This window comes from Buteo buteo, chromosome 7, assembly GCF_964188355.1.
Source record: "Buteo buteo chromosome 7, bButBut1.hap1.1, whole genome shotgun sequence".
Lineage (NCBI taxonomy): Eukaryota > Metazoa > Chordata > Aves > Accipitriformes > Accipitridae > Buteo > Buteo buteo.
In genome coordinates, this window is record NC_134177.1 from 20,769,360 (window position 1) to 20,790,897 (window position 21,538).

At 44.2% G+C, this 21,538-nt stretch overlaps 1 protein-coding gene across 2 annotated transcripts in view; it reads left to right on the plus strand.

Annotated features, from left to right (window-relative positions):
- The first annotated feature begins 2,057 nt into the window (after positions 1 to 2,057).
- SCG2 (secretogranin II) overlaps positions 2,058 to 21,538 on the plus strand; it is a 38,445-nt gene continuing 18,964 nt past the window's right edge. The window contains exon 1 of one of the 2 annotated variants that reach the window (XM_075033261.1): positions 2,058 to 2,122. Coding sequence is in view for 1 of the 2 variants with exons in the window: in XM_075033259.1 (XP_074889360.1) it covers positions 20,960 to 20,969 (10 nt within the window). In the remaining variant the exon portion in view is untranslated. Of the gene's footprint in view, positions 2,123 to 20,905; positions 20,970 to 21,538 lie in introns of those variants that run through there. The other variant, XM_075033259.1, reaches the window with a different exon arrangement.

Consider the following 21,538-nt stretch of genomic DNA (forward strand, 5'->3'; position numbering starts at 1 on the left):
GAACATTAAAAGTATGACAAGTCATCATGAGTGAGAGGCAAGAGTGGCAGGATCTCACAGGATTCATGAATTCTTATAATTTCTGTTTCTTTTTTCATTATGCATCTCTGAGTGTTGTGGCTCATTAAAAGGTGTCGAGTCTTACAAATAAGTGTAGGAAAATTGACATTTAGGTTACCTCCTATCAGCCTTTGTTTAACAAAAAGCCACTGAAGGTGAATCTTCAACACCTCCCCCTAGCTGCTCCTTCAAAAACCCCTGCGCTTTCAGAAACCCATCCAGGTGGGAAACTTATTGTAAAGTTTAGGTATGGTTCTGTGTCTGAATTTATGCTGGACAGAGTAATGCTGTACTTGTGAAAGGATGAATTACTATTTTTTCATTTAGTTTACAGTCCTTTCAATAGACAATGCATTTTTTTATCCTTTGCTTAGCACTGTGCTGCATTGGAGTAATACAGCATGCCGTAATAGTACATTAGGCGTCCGGAGGGATAGGTTTATAAGGAAAGATTACAAGAGTTTAACAGTGTGAGCGAGGCTTTCAAAGATAGCCAGAGATGTTCCATCAACAGTCCCCTCAAAATAACAAGGCTCAATACAGTTCATAGAGAAAACTCCTATCCGTGCCTGTCCATGATGTTCTACTCCACTGAAAATGCATTTGAAAATATTTCTGTTAGCACAGCTCCTGTGTGAGGGGGACGTTGCTCTCACCCTGTATAAAATGACTAAACCCAAAGGTCTCAATTCTGCAGTTAATCCCTATGGTGGGATTTTCATTAACTTCGTCTGATGCCTTTATGAGCGTGGAGTCTGCATCATCATCTTACATCATTATATTTTTGTTCTAGATGGCTGCCAAGAACTTGTGAGCTCAGACCAGGTAAAAGCATCCTTCTGGGGAATTTGATGACATTCCTACTGAATTCAATAGTGTGCATGTTCCTTAGCGAGACCATAGTACAAATAAAATACAGCTGTTGATTTAAATGTCTATTAGGATTTTTCAGGGATTTTTTTCTTGAAGATAGCTGGTCTAGGTTAAAGTACAGTAGTGAAAGCTTAGTGTTTACAGCAGAAATAACAGGCTGTGCTGCAAGAGACTTAATGTTTGCTGTCATGGAAACCTGTTGCCTTGCAACATGACTAATGAGACCCAGGCTAAGGGAAAGGAAGAAGCTATTCTTGAAATTATTCTTCAGCAAACCCTAAGGAAGACCAGCAATATACATTAACATAAATTATAGTTATTTCAAGTTCTGTTGTCTAGTCCACTTAACGTTGTCTTTTTGTTTACTTACTTTACAGCTCTTGTAACTACATGTTTTCATACAAAGGATGCTATAAAATAGTTCAGAGCTAGTCCTTTGGCCGTCTAGAAGTAAATAGCATCTTATTTGCATTCCTCTTTCCCAGTACACTACAAAATTTGTCCAAGTTTTGTGGAAAGGACACACTGAAAACAAACTTGTGGCTGGTCTGGAATGCACCAGTAAGCCGGAGGATGGTTAGCAGTTTAGCTGAGGGGTTTTGCCTTTGGTTGTAGTTGTATGTTTTAAAGACAGTCCAGGTCCATGAGGTAGACAACATTTCTGTGTACATATCCATATGGAAAAATCTGGTTACCCCTGTGTGTCAGTGTGGTAAGACTGCTGCTCTCTGATGTTGAAAGGAAACTTGGTGTGGGGGAACATACAGAAGGTATCTTAAAGTTTATTTTACCCTTCTGTCATCTTCATTTAAAATTCCCTCTGAGAATTCTCTCTTCTGGAGCTTCCTGCTCCAAACACAGTATGTACCATTACACATCAGATTCTGCAATGGAGAATAAAGTTCTTTTCCTGCAAAGGTGAATTTCATGTGTCTGTTGTAAAAAACAATGCTGAATGTAGAATCCCTAGTTACACAGGGTGACAAATTCATTATGGATTGCTGTGGATTTCAGCTGCTGTCTGGACCAGGATCTTGCATGAATAAATTGTCAGCAGCTGTGTAAGTCTGCCTGCCTTGTGGAGATCACGATTCAGGGTCCTTCTGGAAGCTAACAGTGAGGAGTCAGCCTTAGCTGAGCAGAGCCAACAATGACAAATCACAGAGGAACACCTTCACAGCAGTTTCAGGTGAAAGAATATGTTCTTTTTTGTTTCTCAAGAGGGCTTAGGACGTGGTCCTAGGTGAGTATTATGCTGGATAACAGCTCTGAATTAACAATCTGACAATGTGGCAAGAAAGGAATACTCTGGGAAAAAGAAAAAGAACTGGCTGGGTTTGTAAGCTGACAGCTGCATTTGGGGCGAAGAAGGATATTTTCTGGTGTCTGTTAGTGACAAGGTGATCCTTGTTTTCAGAGGAAAAACTGGCTTGAGTAATCGGTTCTTGTTTGGCAAGGACTGACAAGAGTGTTAGGTTGGCAATGACAAGAATGTTCTGCTGGCAAAAAAGGTACTGCAGAGGGCAATGAAATATTATAAATTATTTTTGAATATGATAATAAAACTTTGATTCATTCTGGCTGGGTTAATGTGAGGAAACCTCAACATTTAGCATGACAGTTCTGTCTGAATGATGATGAAAATAATTAGTATGTCAAAAATGTTATGTTGTAATGTATACTCTAGCATTTATGTTTAAGCCTGGCATAAGAGTGGAAAGCCTAGGACCTCAAGAAATCTTGATCATCCTTCAGTTGCAGGCACGATCAGCTGCACCTAAATCATATCTGAGTGATGTTTTTCTAACTTCTTCAAATCAGCCTGTGGTGCAGATCCCAAAATGTTCGTGGACAGTCTGCCTGAAACTAAACTCCCCTCTGAGTTGAAATGCTCTTCCTAATGCCGGCTCCGATACTGCGACATAAGCCCAGAAATGCTACTTGTGACATCAAGCATAGATACAGAGATACCTTCATTACATTTCTCTTTGCAGCAGCCTCTTAAGGGGTTCTGGTTTGCTGTCTAACTCCCAGGTAATGCTGAGGGAGCGATGAAGTACAAGGACAGCTGTGTCTTCAGTATGGGGGTGTTGGGTGGTTTTAACCTTGATTCTGTTGTGTGAACCATATTCAGTTGTGGCTCATTGGTAGTCGGTCAGAAAATTTAAATAGCAACTAAACTGATGAAAACCAGAAGCACAATTCCTTTCTCTTTCTTCTGTTTTCTTATACTCTGAAACTGCTCGTAACAACTGTGCGTGAGGCCTGGATTCAGCAAGTACTTTGGGGTGTCCTCTGTTACAAGTGTGTAAGAATGCTCGGACTGCTTTAATGGAGCTACCTGCATTTTTGAGGTTTAAATTAATGCCCCTGCCTTGCTGGCTCAGCACTGGGGAAACAGCTGTTTCTTTTCAAATGTAGGAAAGGGGAGTTCTCTTCACTATTACAGCTCAGGAGTCATGCTTTAAGATAAAATTAAGGAGAAATAAAGTTTGTTTAAATTCTAACAGGTGATGGGTGTGGGGGGGAGGTTCCTGCACATCATTTTCCAGCTGGAAAGCAGCAGCACAGCTCACCTCCAACAGGCAGGGCTCTTCTCGGGGCGGGGGGGGCTTGGTGAGGGAACTTAAAATATGAAACTGGGTATGTTTTGAAGCCAAAGAAAACGGTGAACTGAGGCGTTACAAAAGGGCTGATTTCTGCCTTGCCTGGCTTCTCTGCTGGGGTCAGCAGGGCTGGGGCAGTCTGTGAAGTGCTTCAGCTGCCTTGAAGCGGGCACAGCTGGGCACAGCTGTCCCTGCGGGCGGGGGCCGGGGCTCAGCCTGGCCCCTGCGGAGCGCAAGGAGAGGAGCTGCGCCCGCGTTACGGTGCCTTTTGGGAAGGGGAAGGCAGCGTGCGCAGCCTGCGACAGACCCTGAGAACACGCCGCAGGTCGGGTTGCCGCCTGGCAGGACCGGGCAGGAATCGCTTGTGCTCGTCCTTCATCCCCGCGCTCCCCGCTGCACCGCGGGGCCCCGGGGTGAGCTAGGACGTGCAAAAGCTTTAAAGCCTTAGGTCCAACTTGCTGTGGCTTTTGCAACGGCAGTGAGGGCTGGGCTAGAGCTCAGACATGCAGTTTACTGAGACGCAGCTGTGCTCCGTGTAGGACTCGGCCTCGAAAAAAGTATATCAACTTCAAATGCTTTGACTCTAAAATTGTTAGTGTTTCACCGCGTGGGAAGGGCGAAGAGCACACGCAGACAGCTCACCTCTGAGAGAGCGTGGCGGTCGGGTTAGTCCCATTCGGTGTATAAGCACCCGAACAGTGCCCCAAGCCGCTGTGTTGGCTTCCAGAAGAAATGGGAGATGAAATCCTTTGGGACACTGGGAGGAGTGGAGGAGCGGGCTGGGAGATACAAGGGTTTGCTGTTGGTTGACTTGTCCTGCCACGCGCTAACAAGCTGAGCAGCCTGTGCATCCTGTGCCAATAAGGTTGTCCCAAATATTATAGCCATGTTGGAGCATCCAGTTCTCTCCTAAAGAATGGGAAAAATCTGAGACCCTAAATATTTGTGGATACTCCAGGAAAAGGAAAAACTAACAGGAAAGCAAAGGGGTGCTTAGAGAGGGAGGAGAGCCTCTGTTTTCCTTCTGTTCCTTAATGAAGATACAAGGACCATATTTGCTTATAAGAAGGTACTGATGGCAAAGATGGGGTTGTTGAGGGGGTTTTGGTCATTTTTTTAAATACTGACTTTCTACAGCTGCAGAAGGCTGTATATATCAGGCCAAGCACTAATAGTGCGGCACAAGTAAACAGGAGTGAAAGGGCTTACTGCTCCCTTTCTGCTCCCAGGTGGTCCTGGCCAGGAGAAGGAGGGAGGTCCTCCAGGACTCTGGCATGCAGCTTCCCCTTGGCACAGCTTGGGGAAGCAGGAGATCTCTTAGTCAGGGATGGCTGCCAAGAGCATTAGAGAAGTCCTCAGTGCCAGCTGGTGGCGGGAGCGATGGCAGCCTCTCCTGCTTCCAGCATCCCTGCGGGAGCAGGGAGCAGGGCAAAGAGAGGGTGAGTCGCCCGACAGGCAGGAGAGATCTTTTGCAAGAGGGAGGAGTAAGAAAGAGGTCCTTCCAGATGCAGCCTCCACACTATTTAGACAGGAATAGTTCCAGTAGTGTTATCCATGGCTTTCAACTCTTTCTGCTCTCTATTTCTGCATGGGCTGCTCCCCCCATACTCTCATTACCACTTTTTTACAACCCTTCCCTGTTTTCTCCAACCTTGTATTTCTTCCTTTCCTTTTCCTGCTGCTGCTCTTGCATGAACTCCCCTTCATCTCCCGTCTCTTCCTTTCTCTACTCACTTTTAACTGACTTTCCATGGAGGGAAGGAATGGGTCTGTCTCACCAGGGAAGGCAGAGCAGTGGAGCCCAGGAGCCATGTTCGGCTCAGCCCTCAGCTCCTGCTGCCAGCCCTTCTGTGAGCTTTTCCTCTCTTTTCTGCATTTCTTTCTGCCAAGAATGCAAAGTCTTTTGGAAAGCCTTATTTGAGGAATGACCATGTTTCCGGTATTGTATTCCCCCTTTGTCCTTCTTAAGTAATTACAGCGCTCGGTCGGTCTAGCGCGGATGACTTTTGCAATGCAGTGATGCTTTGCACGGTGTGTTACTGTCACTAGGTAAGATGGCAGCTAGGTGCTTTTTCAAACTGAAATGTTATTTAGGGCCTAAACTTAAGATTATGAGGCACGTGCAAAACTCAAGTCCATTAGCGCTTCATTGCTAATTGATTCTAGAAAGATAAGCAGTAAGAGTATTTTCACTCCTATTTTAGAGTGCTGGTTGTCCAGAGTTAACTCGGACACCCAGGGGCCATTTTTGCTGTGAACTTTCCATCTCTTTGCTGCATATCTATCTGAGAAAACAACTTCTGATTCAGCCTGCAGCTAGGCAGAGACCCCACCAAAAAATAAACAGTCAAACCAAGTCAAGGCTAAGAATACTAACAGAGCCAAAAGGTCATACAGTAAGCCCATTTCTGCAAAATGACATAAGGATTATGTTGAATTTTTTTTTTTTTTAATATAGGAGCGTGTTGGGCAGAGCCTCCTGTCACGGCAACTCTCGGCCTGTGTGTAACACTGTTTTTTCTGCATCTTTTATGTTACATATGTTTGGTCAGTCATTTCAGTCATCCTTGGGGTTTTTTATCATATCTGTGGCCTCACCAAGTATCAGGGGAAGGAGTGCAGGTGGGAGCACAGCTGTACTCAAGCGGCATTTTCCAGCTCTGGCACAAACCCCGTGTGTGCAGACAGCCCCCGCGTTGCCACGGTCTCTTTCCAAACCTCCACTTTCTCCCTAATTGAGTGCCTTTGGTGAAGAGATGGAGCTAGCAGCAGTATTTCTGCTTCCAACACCATGCTGGGGGAAGTCGGGAGTCGCGATGCTGCCCTCCAGGCAGCCAGGAACGGAGCTAAATATATCTCCTGTGCCCTGCCGCGGCGGTTCACGGCTGAAGAGCGAGCCGCTGCCGTCTGGGATGCGCTGCCGCAGGAGCTGGGCTCAGAGGAGGCTGAGGCTTGGCTTTGCAGCCTAAAGCTAGCAGAGAAAATGAAGTATCACAGATGTTAGTAATTAATCCCATGTAAGAGCTAAATCTCAAATTACCCGGCTTGTTTCCCTCTCCGTTACTTTGCAGATTTTCTGGGTAAAATGCCGTTGTCCCTGTGACAGAAGGACTTGCCGTCTGGAGTAAAAATCTGAATTTTAACTACAGACAAACAGCCCCTCTCTAGATTACTTCTTCTGCCTCTAACTTTCATGGCACTGGGCGCAGGTTTCTTCTCAAAGATAAGGAATCATGGCTGCGTTCACATGGGTTTTTTTCAGCGCATTTCAGTGCAACCTTAGTGAGGCATGGAGGCAAGGTGGGTCGAATTTGGCAGCACTGGGCTCATCGATGCTTCTCTGCATGTCTGTTTGGGCAGCCTTATGGGGCGTTACTGGGAAGTATTATCTGGGCAATTTCAAGGACTGCTTAACAGCTACTTCGGGTTGTGTAAACATCTTGTGAAAGTACTCCCACCTTGCTATGAGCACTGGGTGCTCACCGCCCCGCCGAGCTCTGCTGAGTGGGGAAGCGTTCCTGCGAGATGCACAAGCAGGGTTTACTAAAAGGCCTAATGCTGGGGGTTTGTTTTGATTTTTGAGTCAGTATCTAATAAATCAGCTTGCCTGAGGAGGTATGTTTTATGTTTTTAGCATTCAACAGAAACGTTTACCCTTTGAAGGAGCAGGCAGTGTGTCTGCACGGTGTAACTCTTCAGGCAGCAGCAGCAGAGATGACCCCTGACCAAACCCCGTGTGTTTGGGAGGAAGTTCAGGCTGTTATGTTGATACCTTTTTTTATCTCTTTAATGAAACCTCCTTCCTGCCATTTCAGAGGAGAGGAGGGTTTGACGTCATGTGCTGATGAGTCACTGCTTTTAACAGGCCAGCAAGCAGGGATTGAGAGTGCTGTCTGGAGCAGTCGCTCTGTTAATCATTCACAAAAAGCCCAGAGAAAGCTCAAGGGGAATGCTTGTGAATAATTAAATTTCTGTTTTCATTATGAAGATGCAGTTGAGTTACCTGGATCTGCTAGAACGCAGGTATTGGGAAGTGAGGGAGGAGGACAATGATCTCACCGATTTACTGATACCACTGTAAATAGCCTTTGGATAGTCATCGGTGTCAGTCAAGCATCTACATGATTTAACAATTTCATGCAAAGCTTATGCAATATAGCTCTGGCCATCAGCTACATCTCACTTGCTGCAACCACTTCAACCATACCCATGTTTTCTAGAAGAGACTTCTTGGGGAAGAAAATGCCCTTGGTAGGGCAAGGCATGGATTTTACTGGAAGGCTGAAGATCTGGCATATCTCATAGCCTAAATTCATGTATTCTCAAAGGAAGCCGAGTTGTCCAGGTTTGTTCACTGATGATTCTCCTGCTCATAAAAACCTTCTGGGGATGACTCCATCATTTTGAGTTAATGCTGAATCAGTATCTTGGCAAGATATGTTGCACTCATCCTTGTTGTGATGAGCTTTACTCATCCTTGTTGTGATGAGCTTTAAACTTCAGTTGCCAACATGCAATGATCATAGAGTTCATTAGATTCTGGTTTGGATGAGCAGGACTGTTATTTCAGCCAAGGTCCAAACTGGATAGATTCCTACATGGTGAATTATTCACTGCTCAACTCTTCCTCTTCTAGGTTGTTTAAGTGTCTTAGACAAGAGCTGCTGCCTTTTACCCAGAGGTAGAATAAGATGGGCAGTTTTTCTCCCAAAGAAATCCCATCCCCTAAGTGGTCGGTTGAAGCTGCCTTAGAACAGAAGCATGCCACTTGGCTTTGACAAAATGTTAGATTTAGCTTCACCTACACAGTTGGAGTGGTGGGACCATTAGGGGAGTGGGATTGCTTATAAACATTTACTTTAATTACCTATATGATGTGAGTAGAAAGTTGTTATTCTGGCTGACAGAGGAATAATGAGAAAAAAAACCACACTATGAAACCATTTGAGTCTGAAGAACCTTTCTGTCTTTGGGCATTGTTTTCATGGATTTATGATATCCCACCAAAGTTTAGGCAGAACCTAATTAGCTACAGCCATTGAAAGAGCAAAATTTTAAATAATTTGTTGAAAATGGAATATGTTTTTCTTCTTTCAGCACTGTGGCCAATTTACTGTGGATTTACCATCTTGAATTGATTAGTAGAAAAGTTTAACTGATTATATCAACTTCTCCATACGCACATTAGAGCCAAATTTTAAAGCGTCTTACCACAGTAAAATGCACTTATTCAATGGGCTGCACTATTCTTGATAGATGGAAAAAAAATGTTGATAGCTGAAACCAGATAGTATCACTGTGGAAGAGAGAGTTACACTAGAAATGCAATAGCTAATGATTTGCCATTTCTGTAATGGCAAAATTTCTGGAGCCCACCTCTCCGTCTGCAGGTACAATGGCCAGTCCAGACCCTCTCAGAAGAGTTGGCCTCCTGGTGGGGTAGAAGAGTGGGGTGGCTATTTAGATAGTTAGGGGGGACAGCAAAGGACCAGCAGAGATGATACATGAAATCTTATGGGGGGAGCAGGGGCTTTCATTGGAATGGGTTGAAATCTGGGGTGCCAGCAACAGGCTGACTGTCCTGAGCTGGGAAACCAGAGCCAGAAGGATGGGGAGAGTGGTGGGCTAAATAAGCAGCTGAGATGTAGCTCTTCTGAAAAGCAGCAGAAGTAGAGATAAATGAAGGCCAAGGGAACATTGGAAAGGCTTCTCTGCAGACCTGTAGGAATTGGTGTTGGTAGAGAAAGAAGGAGGCCCCGGCTGAGGAGTTCAGAGGATGGCTGGACTGGCTTTTTCCCAAGAGGACCGGAGATGAGACTGAGCAATAGTAGGTGCTGCAACCAGGACAGCTAATGTGTCAGTGTGGTGATTTTGGGGTTGTTAAGGTTTGTGTGCTGTCTGTGAGCAAGTGAGAGATGGTGGGTGTACCTGGGTCATCACGTAGCACAGGAGACTAGCTGTGGAGAGACTGGGAACAAACCGGGACTAAAGTGGGAGAGCAGGATGGGAAAACCAGAAATGCTGTGCCCTTTTCACAAGGGTTACCTGCTATCTATGAGGGGACATGGGAGGGAAAATTTTGGACTTCACATGGCAGAGCAGAAGCACTGAAGATACTGTAAGTGAGCAGGTTGTATTTAGCTTTTCAGATCCATGCTGCAGCAGGTAGGGTTGTCCATGCAAACCCATGGAAGATGTGATCAGAAGGAAGTGATGTTTGCACTGATTTTGGCAGTGGTAGAGCTCAATTTACAGATGTTGACAGTGAGAGATTCTGTATATACCCTGTCCCAAGCGATCGGAGATCATGAACCAAGTGTGTGTCTTCACCATAGAATTGCAGCCTGAGAAAAAGGATGCCCAAGGATAGCTGATTTGTAACTTTGGTCCTGTGGCACATCCTTCCCGGAGCTCTTTTTGTTTAACTTCTGCCTTCTGAACCTTTGAAATTCCTCTGTTCGAGTTCCTATTAATTTTAAGGCCTGGAGAAACTTAAATATTGAAAGCTGTGATTCTAATGAATTAATGACTTTTTAAGTATAACTAGCTTTACTAATAACTCCATCTATTGTGAGATTTTAATTCTTCAGCATCACGAGCCACTGAGTCTGAGACGTGGGATAGAGCCCAGTTTGAATATCAAAGCTTAGGGTGGTTATTTATACTAGCAGGGGAAAAGGTATCAGCAAAGCAAATCGTGTTTGCTGATGGAGCATAGTTTGTATGGCATACAATAATAATGAAGGTCATCTTTCAGAGCAAAGTTGCTATTGAAAAGTTAAGGAATATTGAAAATAGAGGCAATCAAGCAGGAACTTACAAAGTATGAGAAGAAAACAAAATCAAAAGGAGGAAAGCAGTTAAAATCTGAAAAGAACACTGTTTCTGAGGCCTCATGTCAAATGTTGATTCTACAAAAGATGCTTTTTTTCAGTTGCTCATTAAAAAGGGTCCTACTGAAGAGTTATTTTTCCCTGAGAAATCAGACGCATTGTATAGTTGCATATCATATTAAAAAAGAAAAGATTTCTGCAAAGATGTGGATGCAAGAAAGCAATAAAGCCTGAAGAAGTTATTAAAAGCCACCCAGAGAAATTGGCCATGTGAGGTGTATACAAAACCGAGAGGCAATCAGCAGCAAGAAATCTTCTGAAACACCAAAGCCTAAGTCTGCACGTAATCCTGAGAACCTGGGAGCCTCTGATCTCCCTCTCCTGGAGGCCTTGCCGTGTGGATGAAGACAGCTGATGCCCTTTGCTCTGACATTTCTATGGCTGGAGGCATTCTCTGTGGGAAGGGCTGGCAGGTTTAAAAATAAGTTTGAAGATTTTCCCTATTCTCCAGCCACATTTTTTTCTCCTAATTGCAAAGCAAGTATAGGTTGGTTTTTTTTAAATAACTGCATTCAGTCAGCCATTTAATCTCTTGTTCTCTGTGCCCAGCAAAAAGGGTGGGTTTGTCTGGAAAAATAATAATTGGAGAAAGATTAACACAAGGGACCCAAACTGTCTGCAATTAAATGATGGGCTCTGGAACCTTTCACCAGCCTAGGTCAACAGTAACGAGAAATTGTCCAGTGAGTTTTGACAAAACTTGTGGTCTCAGGGCAGTGTCCAGGGGTAGGTACCGGCCCTATGACATGAAAGAGTGGGTATTCCCTCCCTCAGGCTCTCTCATCAGAGCGCAAGCCCGTCTGCTCGCCTGCCCTCGTGCTCCTCAGCGATCACAGTGTTGTAGGGTAGGAAGAAGCACAACTGGTTGCTGGTCAAAAAATCAGATTTCTTCCCTCGCTTCTGGCATCTCGATTTGTGCTTGGGAGAGCTCATTGAGACTCCTCGAACCTGCCGGCTCTCCAGGGCTGCAGTCAATGTCTTACTGATACGGCAAAGTGTTAGGGAGTTCTTGTAATGCCATAGCCTATTATGTTAGATTTGTCATTATTAATTATTGACAGAGCGCTCAAAGATTGGATTGTGATATTTCTGTTCTTCGTTTCTTTTATAAGAGAAAGAACAGTTTCTAAATTTAAATTTAAAAAGTTTAACTTTGAAGAGATGCCAGTTGTCCCATGCCTGAGGCTAGGTTTTTTTCTTCTAAGGTCAGGAATAAGTTTCTCTTCCAGCTTCCATCCTTGATCCGACAGCACGTGATATACAAAGACTCTATGTCCCATGTAAGGCAACACATCAGATAACTCCAACACATCAGCTACAAGCTGTTCTCACAGGTACGGCACCAAAGGCAGAAGAGTAGTTCTGACTTTAGTGCTGTTATTAACTCCACCCTGCTTCTCAGAAGTGACTAGCAGGCATCCTCAGAATCTGTCACAGCTTGAGCCAAGGCTCATAAAGATGGAAATACCTGTTGCACCCCTGCTCTGGCAGCCTGATCTTGCCTGTTGCGAGCACTGTCCTTCTGTGTGTTGCAGCAGGGATTCTGAGTGTCCCCGTGAAGCTGTTCTGCATTTCGAGAGCACGGCACTTTATCTCCTGAGAGACAAAGACGTGCCTTTCTCTTAGATCCCAGCCTACTGGAAAACAAGGTCAACCTGATTGTTTTGGAACAGATGGCTTCTTCCATGTAGTGGCATTTCCCTGGCTAAATGGAGCCTGACTATACATAAATATCAAGTGCAGCTATATGTGGATTTATAAGTATAGTAGCAAATCACAGGGTTAGGAGAATTTATAGCTGCTGAAATATGACCAATTGTTTTCCAAAAAAACAGTCAGCACTTTAAGAAAACTACTAGTTTTCTTTATTTTCAATAGTCATCCTTTAAACTAAGCTAAGCTGGCAGGTGACAGGTTATCCCAGTCCCTCCTGGGAAAGGTTTTCAGTGGAAGATGACTGGAAGCAACTGCACAAGAAGAGCTTGATATATTCTGAGCCATCTCCCCCTGTGGAGTGAGGTTTTGTTGGGTTCTGTGGAAATGTGAGCTAAACCACATCTGATCTGTATACTAAAACATGAGATTGACTGTGAAGCATGGGTAATGAGGCTGGAAAGAGTACAGGTGGATTAATTGGACACAGGAAGACTAACTTACTGCTCCAGAGTAAATGCATGCTGTTGTCAGTTTTCCTTGGTTTTTTCAGAATATGGGGAATGCTTGTGCCCCAAATTCTTGTCTGTCTGTATTAGAACATGCTTGGTGGGAGGGTAGGGGGAGTGACCTACGTGCCTTATGCAAGAGAGCTTTATTTGAGATTTCCTGTGTTTTTCAGGATGTCTGCATGCTTTTCCTGGTCCCCCCAAAATAATTTAGGTTATATTAATTAATTATTTCAAATAATATTGTGCAGGAGGGAGGAGGACCATATAACCTCCAGAGGCCCATTCCAGCTCTATTTTCTATAGTTTTAAGAAAGTGGGTGACACCAGCAGTGAATGTCACTGATGCAGGCTATTTACCCCTCTGTGAAAGAGTTAGCTCTGGCAGCGTGCGGAGAGCCCTGCCTTTGCATGGGTGGCATTCAGAGCTCTCCCCTCCAGCTTTATCTCATTAGCTTTTTTCAGAAAATACAGCAGAAATCTAATCCAATCACTTCGGCGTTCAGGCCCTGGCTCAGCTAGGACACTCCAGCTCAGTAAGGAGAGATGCTGCTTCGTGACTCATTTCCTCTCCTTGGCCACAGTCTCCTTGGCCTCCAAAACACCGTGAACTATGTTGATTTAGCAAGCCTGGCTTAAAAATGTACAGGTTTTCTTTGGCTGGTAGGTCGTCGCTAGAAAAGGACTGAACCACAAATACAGGGACTTCAGAGGGGCTCATATATGAGCTAGAGCTGAAATTCTGTTTCATAGCTTAGGCTTGTTTCCAGAGCAAACCAGAACTCAGGTCTGCATTTTAAATACTGTCAGTCTTGTCTGTCAAGTACCAAGTTCAAGCATACAGTCAAGCAAGGACCTTGAGCTAGGTATCTCCGCTGCGCCTAGCCGTAGTTCACATGCCTTTGTGCTTGTGCGTCCGTGCAGGAGGGGAATAGCCCGCTGGAACACCTCCACCCTGCCTGTTTGGCAGCCTGTCAGCTTTCCTCTGCCCAGGTTTCCTTCTGACTATATCTTTGTGTTCTTCTTTTTAACTGCTGGTTCTGCTTCCAGAAGTGCTGCCAGCTCCCCACAAGTCTGTCTTTTCGGTCAGATTTCCTAGTGCTTACACCCCACAAGGCTCCCTGGTCCAACTCTAAGTCCAGAAGCTGATGTGGTCTTGGGACTGAGCCTGCTCGGTCTCTCCTCACGTAAATCAATCCACATATGGCAAGAGATCCAAGGTGTCTTAAAAGCAAACCCAGTTCATTACAAAATAGAGAATTTTCTGAAACAAACACTTGTGTTTATTTTAAGGGTTTTTTTTCTTTCTTCACTCAAAGGTTTTTTTGATCTTTGTCAAAATTAAAGTCATCCTGTTTTAAGAAATTTAGGTTTTTCTCTTTTGAGATGGGAACTAATTTAACACAGTATATCCCAGTATTCTGATAAAAATTGCTTACTTGTTTAAACCTCTTTACAAATCCCAGGGAACAATACCACCATAAGCATTAATAGACTGAAGTGAAGCTAGATGCATCATTTATTTTTTAATAGATTTAGTCTAGCCAACCCCCCAGATTCATATGTTTTCCTCCTTTTTCTTGTGATTTGGTTATCCAAGGTAATAATTCTGTAGTGATGTAATATGATGTAACATTCCTTCATGCAGACCTTGTATTTAGTTCCAGTAGTTCCAAAGGAGACCTCCCATCCTGCTTGGAGCAACCTGCCGGAAGGCAAACTCATTATTCAGAGACCTGCTTTACACAGATGTCCTTTCTGCTCCCAAGTAAAAGCGATCCTAGTCATGAGAGTTGTTGACCCCGTCCATATACTTGGCAGCATTCATCAACCCAACTGTTAGTCCAGAATAGTTTTTTTTGACTTTGTTGAGATTTAGCGACCATTCAAAGTGACCGAAAGAGGGGCAGAGCTGCTGTAGAGTTGCTGGCTGCCTTCCTAGTCCTGTACTCCTGGTGCTTGTGCCTAACCTACTGCACAGCTACAGTGGCAGCAACCAGGAGCTTGGGCCGAGACATTTGTTTACCCCAGTAAGTTGGTACATGCCCCCTGTAATAAACACGCAGACCAGAATATTACCATAAGTAAGCCCATTATGTGAGACAGCTAAGAAATTAGGGGGAAACAAAGCAAAACCTGGCTCCATAAAATCTGATTAGTAGTTTTTGCTAGAAAATGCTGGCAACACAAAGATTTTATTTGTGTTGTTTCATAGAGATCAGCTGAGACTAAATGACTGAAGCTGAGCAAGGATTGACGTATATGCTTGATTTACATGTGCTCTGTCCAAAACCATCTTGATGTTCATGTGCGAGTTTAAATGTTCACAAAGTCTTCGGAGAAGCAAGTCCCTGAAAATTAACTTTCAAATGTTGGAAATGATTTCCCCAGAGCTCATGGATATTTAAATCACTGTTGTTTGGCTTTGCTCATTATAGGATGAGTCCTCCTCTCCTGATTCAGATGTTTATGAGCTATGTATGGTCAGATAAGCACAAATAACTGAGATACTGATTTATGAGTTACCAGCCCTCACGATTGATGCAGTCTTGGCATGGTTTGGATTATATCTCCAGTGCAGCTCCTTGGAGTTGTGTGTACCCTCCTTGCGGCTCTCCTTCCCCTCTGGGAGGGAGAAAAGTCCATCCCTGAAGTCTGAACCTGGCTTCTGAATTTCTGCACTCTTTTAAGTTTGCTTTCATTGGTTGTATTTGAGACACCTCGTGAAGGGACTTAGTAGCGGGGCATTGAATGTCCCTGAATATTGAGGCTTCTTCATTTGGTTTTAGTTGTATAACTGCATTTTAGTTAGTCCTCTTTTCCATCATTTAAGTCATATTAAAAGACAATGTATGTTTTGGAACAGAAAATTAAATGTACCAAAGCAATTTGAAAACTAATCGCTATCAGGAGCTAAATTTAAGTCTGTGAGCAGCCTAGGCATTTGCTGTTTTTGCAGACAAGTTTTCAGAAAACTCTGGATAAGGTGCAGAAAGGTCTCATCATTGCCACAGCTCTGGCTGGCAAAACATGCCATAAGATCAGAATCCCGTTGCTTAGCAACTCTTGAAAGATGATTAACCCTTTCCCAGCACTGCCCAATACTTGTATGGAAGCCCTCCTGAGGCATCTTTGGTGACAATAATTGAATATGAAGGAACTGCTCTAATATCTTTAGCTACTAGATGTATTGATTTATTCATCATTAAAGTTAAATGAAGGACTGTCTTAATCTTACCATTAGTTACTGAAGGAGATCACTTAATCAAAAGCCATTCTTCCATAGTATGACATGCAATTATTCAAAGGAAGGATCATATAATTACAGTAAAGATGGAGTAAGAAGTGATTAAAAATAATTTGGGGGTGATGGTGGTTAATGCTACTGCTGATATTTCTTCATATGAACTCAAGTATTTCTAAAACTTCTGCCAGGTTTAAAGACTGAGCCCAGGTATTGACATTGCTCTTGCACAGGGTGCCTTAAAGCAGAGTTTGGTAGCAACGGTAGTTAGGGAAGTTCCTTGCCTCTCATCTCCTTCCAGTGCAACAGGGAAATTATATAGGCCATTTCAGTCTGAAAATGCTCCTTTTAATTAAAAATGGAATTAATCTCTGAGGTTGATGGGCTGCAAAATTTCAATTTTCTTCTTGGAAAGGTGCCTGAAATTCAGCAAGAATTGATAAGCAGGAATGTGTGGGTGTGGTGGGTGTGTTTGGTTTTACCTGGTGTCGCCCTTTTGCAGATACTACGGTACAGAAATTTTCCATATGGTGTCACTAGTATGTTCCAGCACTTGAGTCAATGTATTTTTCAAATGTGATCACTTTCAATGGTGTTCACCTCATCCAGCTCGAGCTGTCTTAAAATTGGATGAGGAGTCAGTCTAGCCATCTACAGTCAGAGCAAGAGGAGCAATTCTGATGGGTCAGTCATTCCATCTCTTTTAAACATACCCTTGAGTGGGCTAAACTGCCCTGGTTTGCCATCTATTGAAAGCAGCCTGGAAAGACCATTGCACTCCAGCCTATGGCAAGTGCCGGGTGAGATGAGCCCAGCCCTCTGGTTTCAGTGGTGTCTTGTGTAGCGTTATTTCCACAGGGGTGGCTTTCTACTGTTCAGTGCTGCTTAGTAACAGTGACAGAGCAACATGGTTTTCAATTGCAGTGGTGGAAAAAACCGCACATGGGAACGGAGGTTAAGGCATAGATAGAGGATTTTAAATTCCAATGGCCTCTCTTTGTGAAAATAGCTGGTAATAAAAGCAAGAATTCCCCTGCAGCAAGAAACACTCTGGGTTTCACCTCTCCCGTCGCAGTGTTCCAGCAGCAGCAACAGCAGCAATTAGTTTCTGTAACTATTGGCCCTCAGTTCTGGTAGCTTGAGAGTAGGTTGAGACTGTTGACTGCTGAGAAGAGCTGCTCCATACATGCGAATCTGTGTGCAGCAGCATCCCAAGCATCTTTGTGTCTCTGCTGTCATCAATAGAGAAAACTATCTGAGCTAGAAACATTTTGTATTTGATAGTGTTGAGATTGTGTTCTCCTCTTGTTTGCAGGTGGGTTAACTCTGTGACCGTAACAGAGACTTGTAAGGCGTTAGCATCAATCCAGATGACAACCTGCCGTGAATACAACCTTTCCTATGACATACCCGAGTGCAGTCCCTGCGTTGCTTAATCTGTCCTTAGTCGGTAATGTTATGTGTGCTCCTATCAGCCAAATAGAGAAACTGCTGGAGATCTTGTTTCCCAAATGCCTTCTCCTGATGTATCTAAGACTTTTGGCTCGAGAGAGCAGCTCGTGTGATAAACAAGCCGACTGCGTGCCACGTGGTGTTTTGCACTACTGCTTTTCATATGAGTCTCCATGCCACTGGATGATCTTGAGGGAGATTAACGCTGTAACAGAGGCACAAACCAATGCAGATGCTTCTGAATTGTTAGGCGGACTATTTACTGCTGTTTTGAACATGCTTTTTTAACTCGCCAGCAGCAAAAAGAAACTTGTGACACTGATATCTGAGCTGTTTCCTTTTGCTGCTGTCAGTAAGGAGATGGAGCTTACAAACTGGGATGTTTTGGCATTTCACTAGAATGGATGGATTTGACTTGTCTGAAATACGATTTCTGTTGGCGCCTATCAGAGGAAAGAGCCATTTATCTTGCGCTGTGCTAGCTGGCGTGTCACGCAGTGGGGACAGCATGTATTACTAGCCCAGCTTTGTACCTCTCCTTGCATGCGTTAATCATGCGAGTTGTGGTGGTTTGGTTATGAGCAAGTAATCCTGAGCTTGTGCTTCCAGTTTTGTTTCTGGGCAGAGACCAGCCTGGGAAACTGTAACATAAGTGCTGACATACAAAAAAGTCCAGTAGTCCAGTGTGTGCTCCAGAGGAGAAACAAGAAGTACAGTGCTGCTCCTGGGGCTGAGGAGGGGCAGGGCTGAAGCACCAGTGCCCCAAGCTCCCTGCTGAGCCACGGTGAGAGGGCAACGTCTGCCTCCCCGCTCCTTTCTCCTTGCCTGCTCGCTGAGGTTGGAAATCAGACCACTGGCATCACTCAGTACTGATGGGCACACCGGGAGGCAGCAAATACTTGCACCATGTGCTCTTCCTTGGCTAGACGCTAAAGTTCTGTGTTCTTTTTGGTGTGTTTCTAGGGTCAGTTTTCACAGAGCTGAGATGCTGGAACTTAATAACATGCTTTTAAGAGAAACAAACTTAAGCCAGGATTTTTGTGGGCAGTAGGGCCATTGCAAAGTAATATGTGTGGATGAATCTGGTTGCCATTGGGGAAATGCTTGGGATTCTTTGTACCTTTCTGATTCAGATTTTGTATGCAGCGGAAGGCCTCGTGCTTTTGAGGAGCTGTGTGGTTTTGTCTCTGTAGGAGAGTCTGTGCTTCGGACAGGTTGCACCTTCCTTTGATACTGAAACGTAACAGCAAATGGTGCATCCTGCGGGGTATGCGGGCTTTGGGTGAAGGATGGCCCAGGGGCTGAGACGCTTCTGTGGGCTAGGGCAGACTAGGATCCGTTCTGGGTCCCCCGCAGACATCCCGTGTGAGCACATCAGGTACTTGGGGCTTAGACTCCCTGTGAAGCCACGGCTATTTGTAAAGTACTGTCCTCTCCCCTCTCCCCCTTCCCTGCTGCACCAGGGAAGAAGTACTGCGGAGGGGAGAAAGCTCCGATGCCCTGGTGATGGGTGAGGGGGATATTAGCCCCTGAGGGCACGCTGGGACCTCCCGTACGCCTGCGCCTCTGTGCCCTCCAGCCTGGGGGGACCTGGGTCGGCTCTGCTCCAGCATCCACAGGGCTGCGTTAGCACTGTGCTAGATCTGCTGCTCGGCAAATATACAACCGTACCTGCCCACAGGGATCAAATTCTCCACTTCCCATAAATTCTTTAGTTTAGGGGAAAAAATCTGGACTTGCAGATATTCATTAGGTCCAGGGGTGCTTCAGCCATGCGAATTGTGAAGAAAAAAACGGCACGTGAAATTCTAGTCACTAGGATGGGGAAATAAGAGGCAACTAGTCTAGAAATTATTGCTTTGGGTTTTTTTTTTAACTTGTTCTTGGTTAATATTTAGCCACCCCTAGCTGTGCTTGAACACAGTTGCAAACACAAAATGTGAGACAGGCGATAAGGAGTGACTGATCTTATTTTAACATACTTTAATTAGTGCAGAAAGTAGCCCATCTACCATATCTGAAGTGGAAGGGCTGCACACTGAAGCGTTCACTGGGATGAATTAATATGTGATTCCAGGTGAGGCTGTTTCTTTCAGTGTTGTCAACAGTGAGCCCTGGGGAGTTTGTTCTTTCAAACCGGATGACAGCTAGTGACAGATTTCTTAATATTTGTTACAGTGTTGATGCCTTTAACTGTATGGTGCATCTGGAAGAAAAGATTCACTGCTCTGAATAGCTGAACCTGGCCTTTTTGTTCCCACCATTTTAGTGTAATGGTATAGCTTTAAAATGTAAAGCCTGTGATATGAGATTATCAGAAGTTCTTTAGTTAGACTGTAAACTGCCATGTTTTAAATTGCTTTAAATTCATTCAGCTAGAATGAACCTTAATGCCACAATGCTATGGAATGCAGAAATTTTTGCAGGTAACATCTGTACAAAACCAGAGAAAACTGGTTTAGGCACAGTACAGGGGGCTATTCTGTCACATTTCTCATTTTTTGTGGTTTATTTTGAGCAGTTTTCTATCCTGTGAGTTGTTTCTCTTCCTACACCCCTCAAAACCTACTGAAAATTTTATGACATTTTTCATACTGAAGGGGCCTCCCAGTCTCGAATGCTTAATGCTGTGATGGGCAGGGAAACGTATCTGTTCTGCAGGGAAAGTAACCGGGAAAATGATCTGCTGAAGTCCCTGCAGGAAATCCACGGCAGATCGGGGAAGACATGCTCTTGGTTGCCCTGCTAACCCACATGGCCAGCCATGTTCTCAAACTTGCTATTTGGACTTGTGTGTTAAGCATCCCTTATGCTGAAAGGAAGGCTCTTTGTTACTCAGAACAAGCCCCGTCCCTAAGCAAAATGCAGGAAATTCTGGAAAGAGAAAACCCACAACTTTGGGTGGATGTGCCCTCAGATATAGTGCAATAGTGACAGAATACCCGCTCTTCCACCCAGAGCTATCTCTGTGTGCCCGTGCAGCCTCTGCAGCCAGCGTGGTAACATGACGGACCGCTGCTGCACGCTCCTAGCCAGCAAAAAAGGAGCAGAACCTGGAGCCCTGTCATAATCTCACTTGGGAAATAGCAAGCAGTCATTGTGTCTGGAAACCTTCATCGTCTGATTTATTTTCAGTGACGGGGTAAACGTATTGCTGTATTTTGTGTTACAAAGGAGAACCTGCTTTCTGTCTAGGCTCTTCCTCTCGTAGGCTGCCAAGTGTTAGCAGAGACCTAGTAAAAGCAACTCTTAGCAATGTTTCTTTCCACTGGGATGTAGATAACTGTGGAAGGATGGTTATAGGTATTCAGGACTGCCTGTTGGACCTTAGGTTTAGGAGACACTACATACAGGCAGAAAGGCTATAATTGCTGCTTAGTTTCTTCAAAGTCTCCATCCAGTCTGAATCCATTGGCTGGGACATTGGGTGGGTGTTGATGGAGAACAACGCTGTGCTTTGCCTTAAAACATTAGAGAGCAATGGCTTGTTGTCCTGGCAAGTATTTCAAGGTTTTCCAGCCCAATAAACTTGGATGATATTGCAATGGAATGGCTGAAGATAGTGTTTTACAACCATTAGTCAAACTGAAAGTTAGGTACTTTTTTACAGATACTGAAGCCAGCTCCGTTAAAAAGGCTTCCACCTCTGGCTCCAAGAAGTTCCTGGTGATGGTAACAGGTAATAGCTGGGTTTTTTTATTCTGTCTTAAAAACTGATTTCTATAGTATCAAGAGGGAGAAAATACTACAGAATGACGTAGTTCCAGGAAAGTACATATGTAACAAATGCTAAATTGTGAGAAGGGGGCTCTGTTTGCAGATAACAGATATAATTGTTATTGAGAAAGATCAGAAGCAGCCCAAGAAATACATGACTGAAAGTGTATTTGATATTAGGCAAAGACGGTCATTGAAACCAAAAGTCTCCCATACAGATATTCAGTGCACTTCTTGTGATCTGGATCACCTAATTCTGTCTGATAAACATTACCTTTAGTCTGGGAGTGCTTTTTCCTCTCTGTCCCGTGTGAACAATTTAATTTTCCTGGCCCATTTGCAGCAGCATGTAATAGCAAAGCGTGTATCTTAAGATGCCGCACAGGGTTTTATGTCCTGCGATCCTGGCTATCAGTCACAGCTTGAAGCATTGACAATATCCAGTAATGAGGCAGTGCCATGTCAGATACAACTGGATGAGTTATTTGTAGGAAATAACTGATTTAATTTCTTTCCCTCGGTCCCTGAATG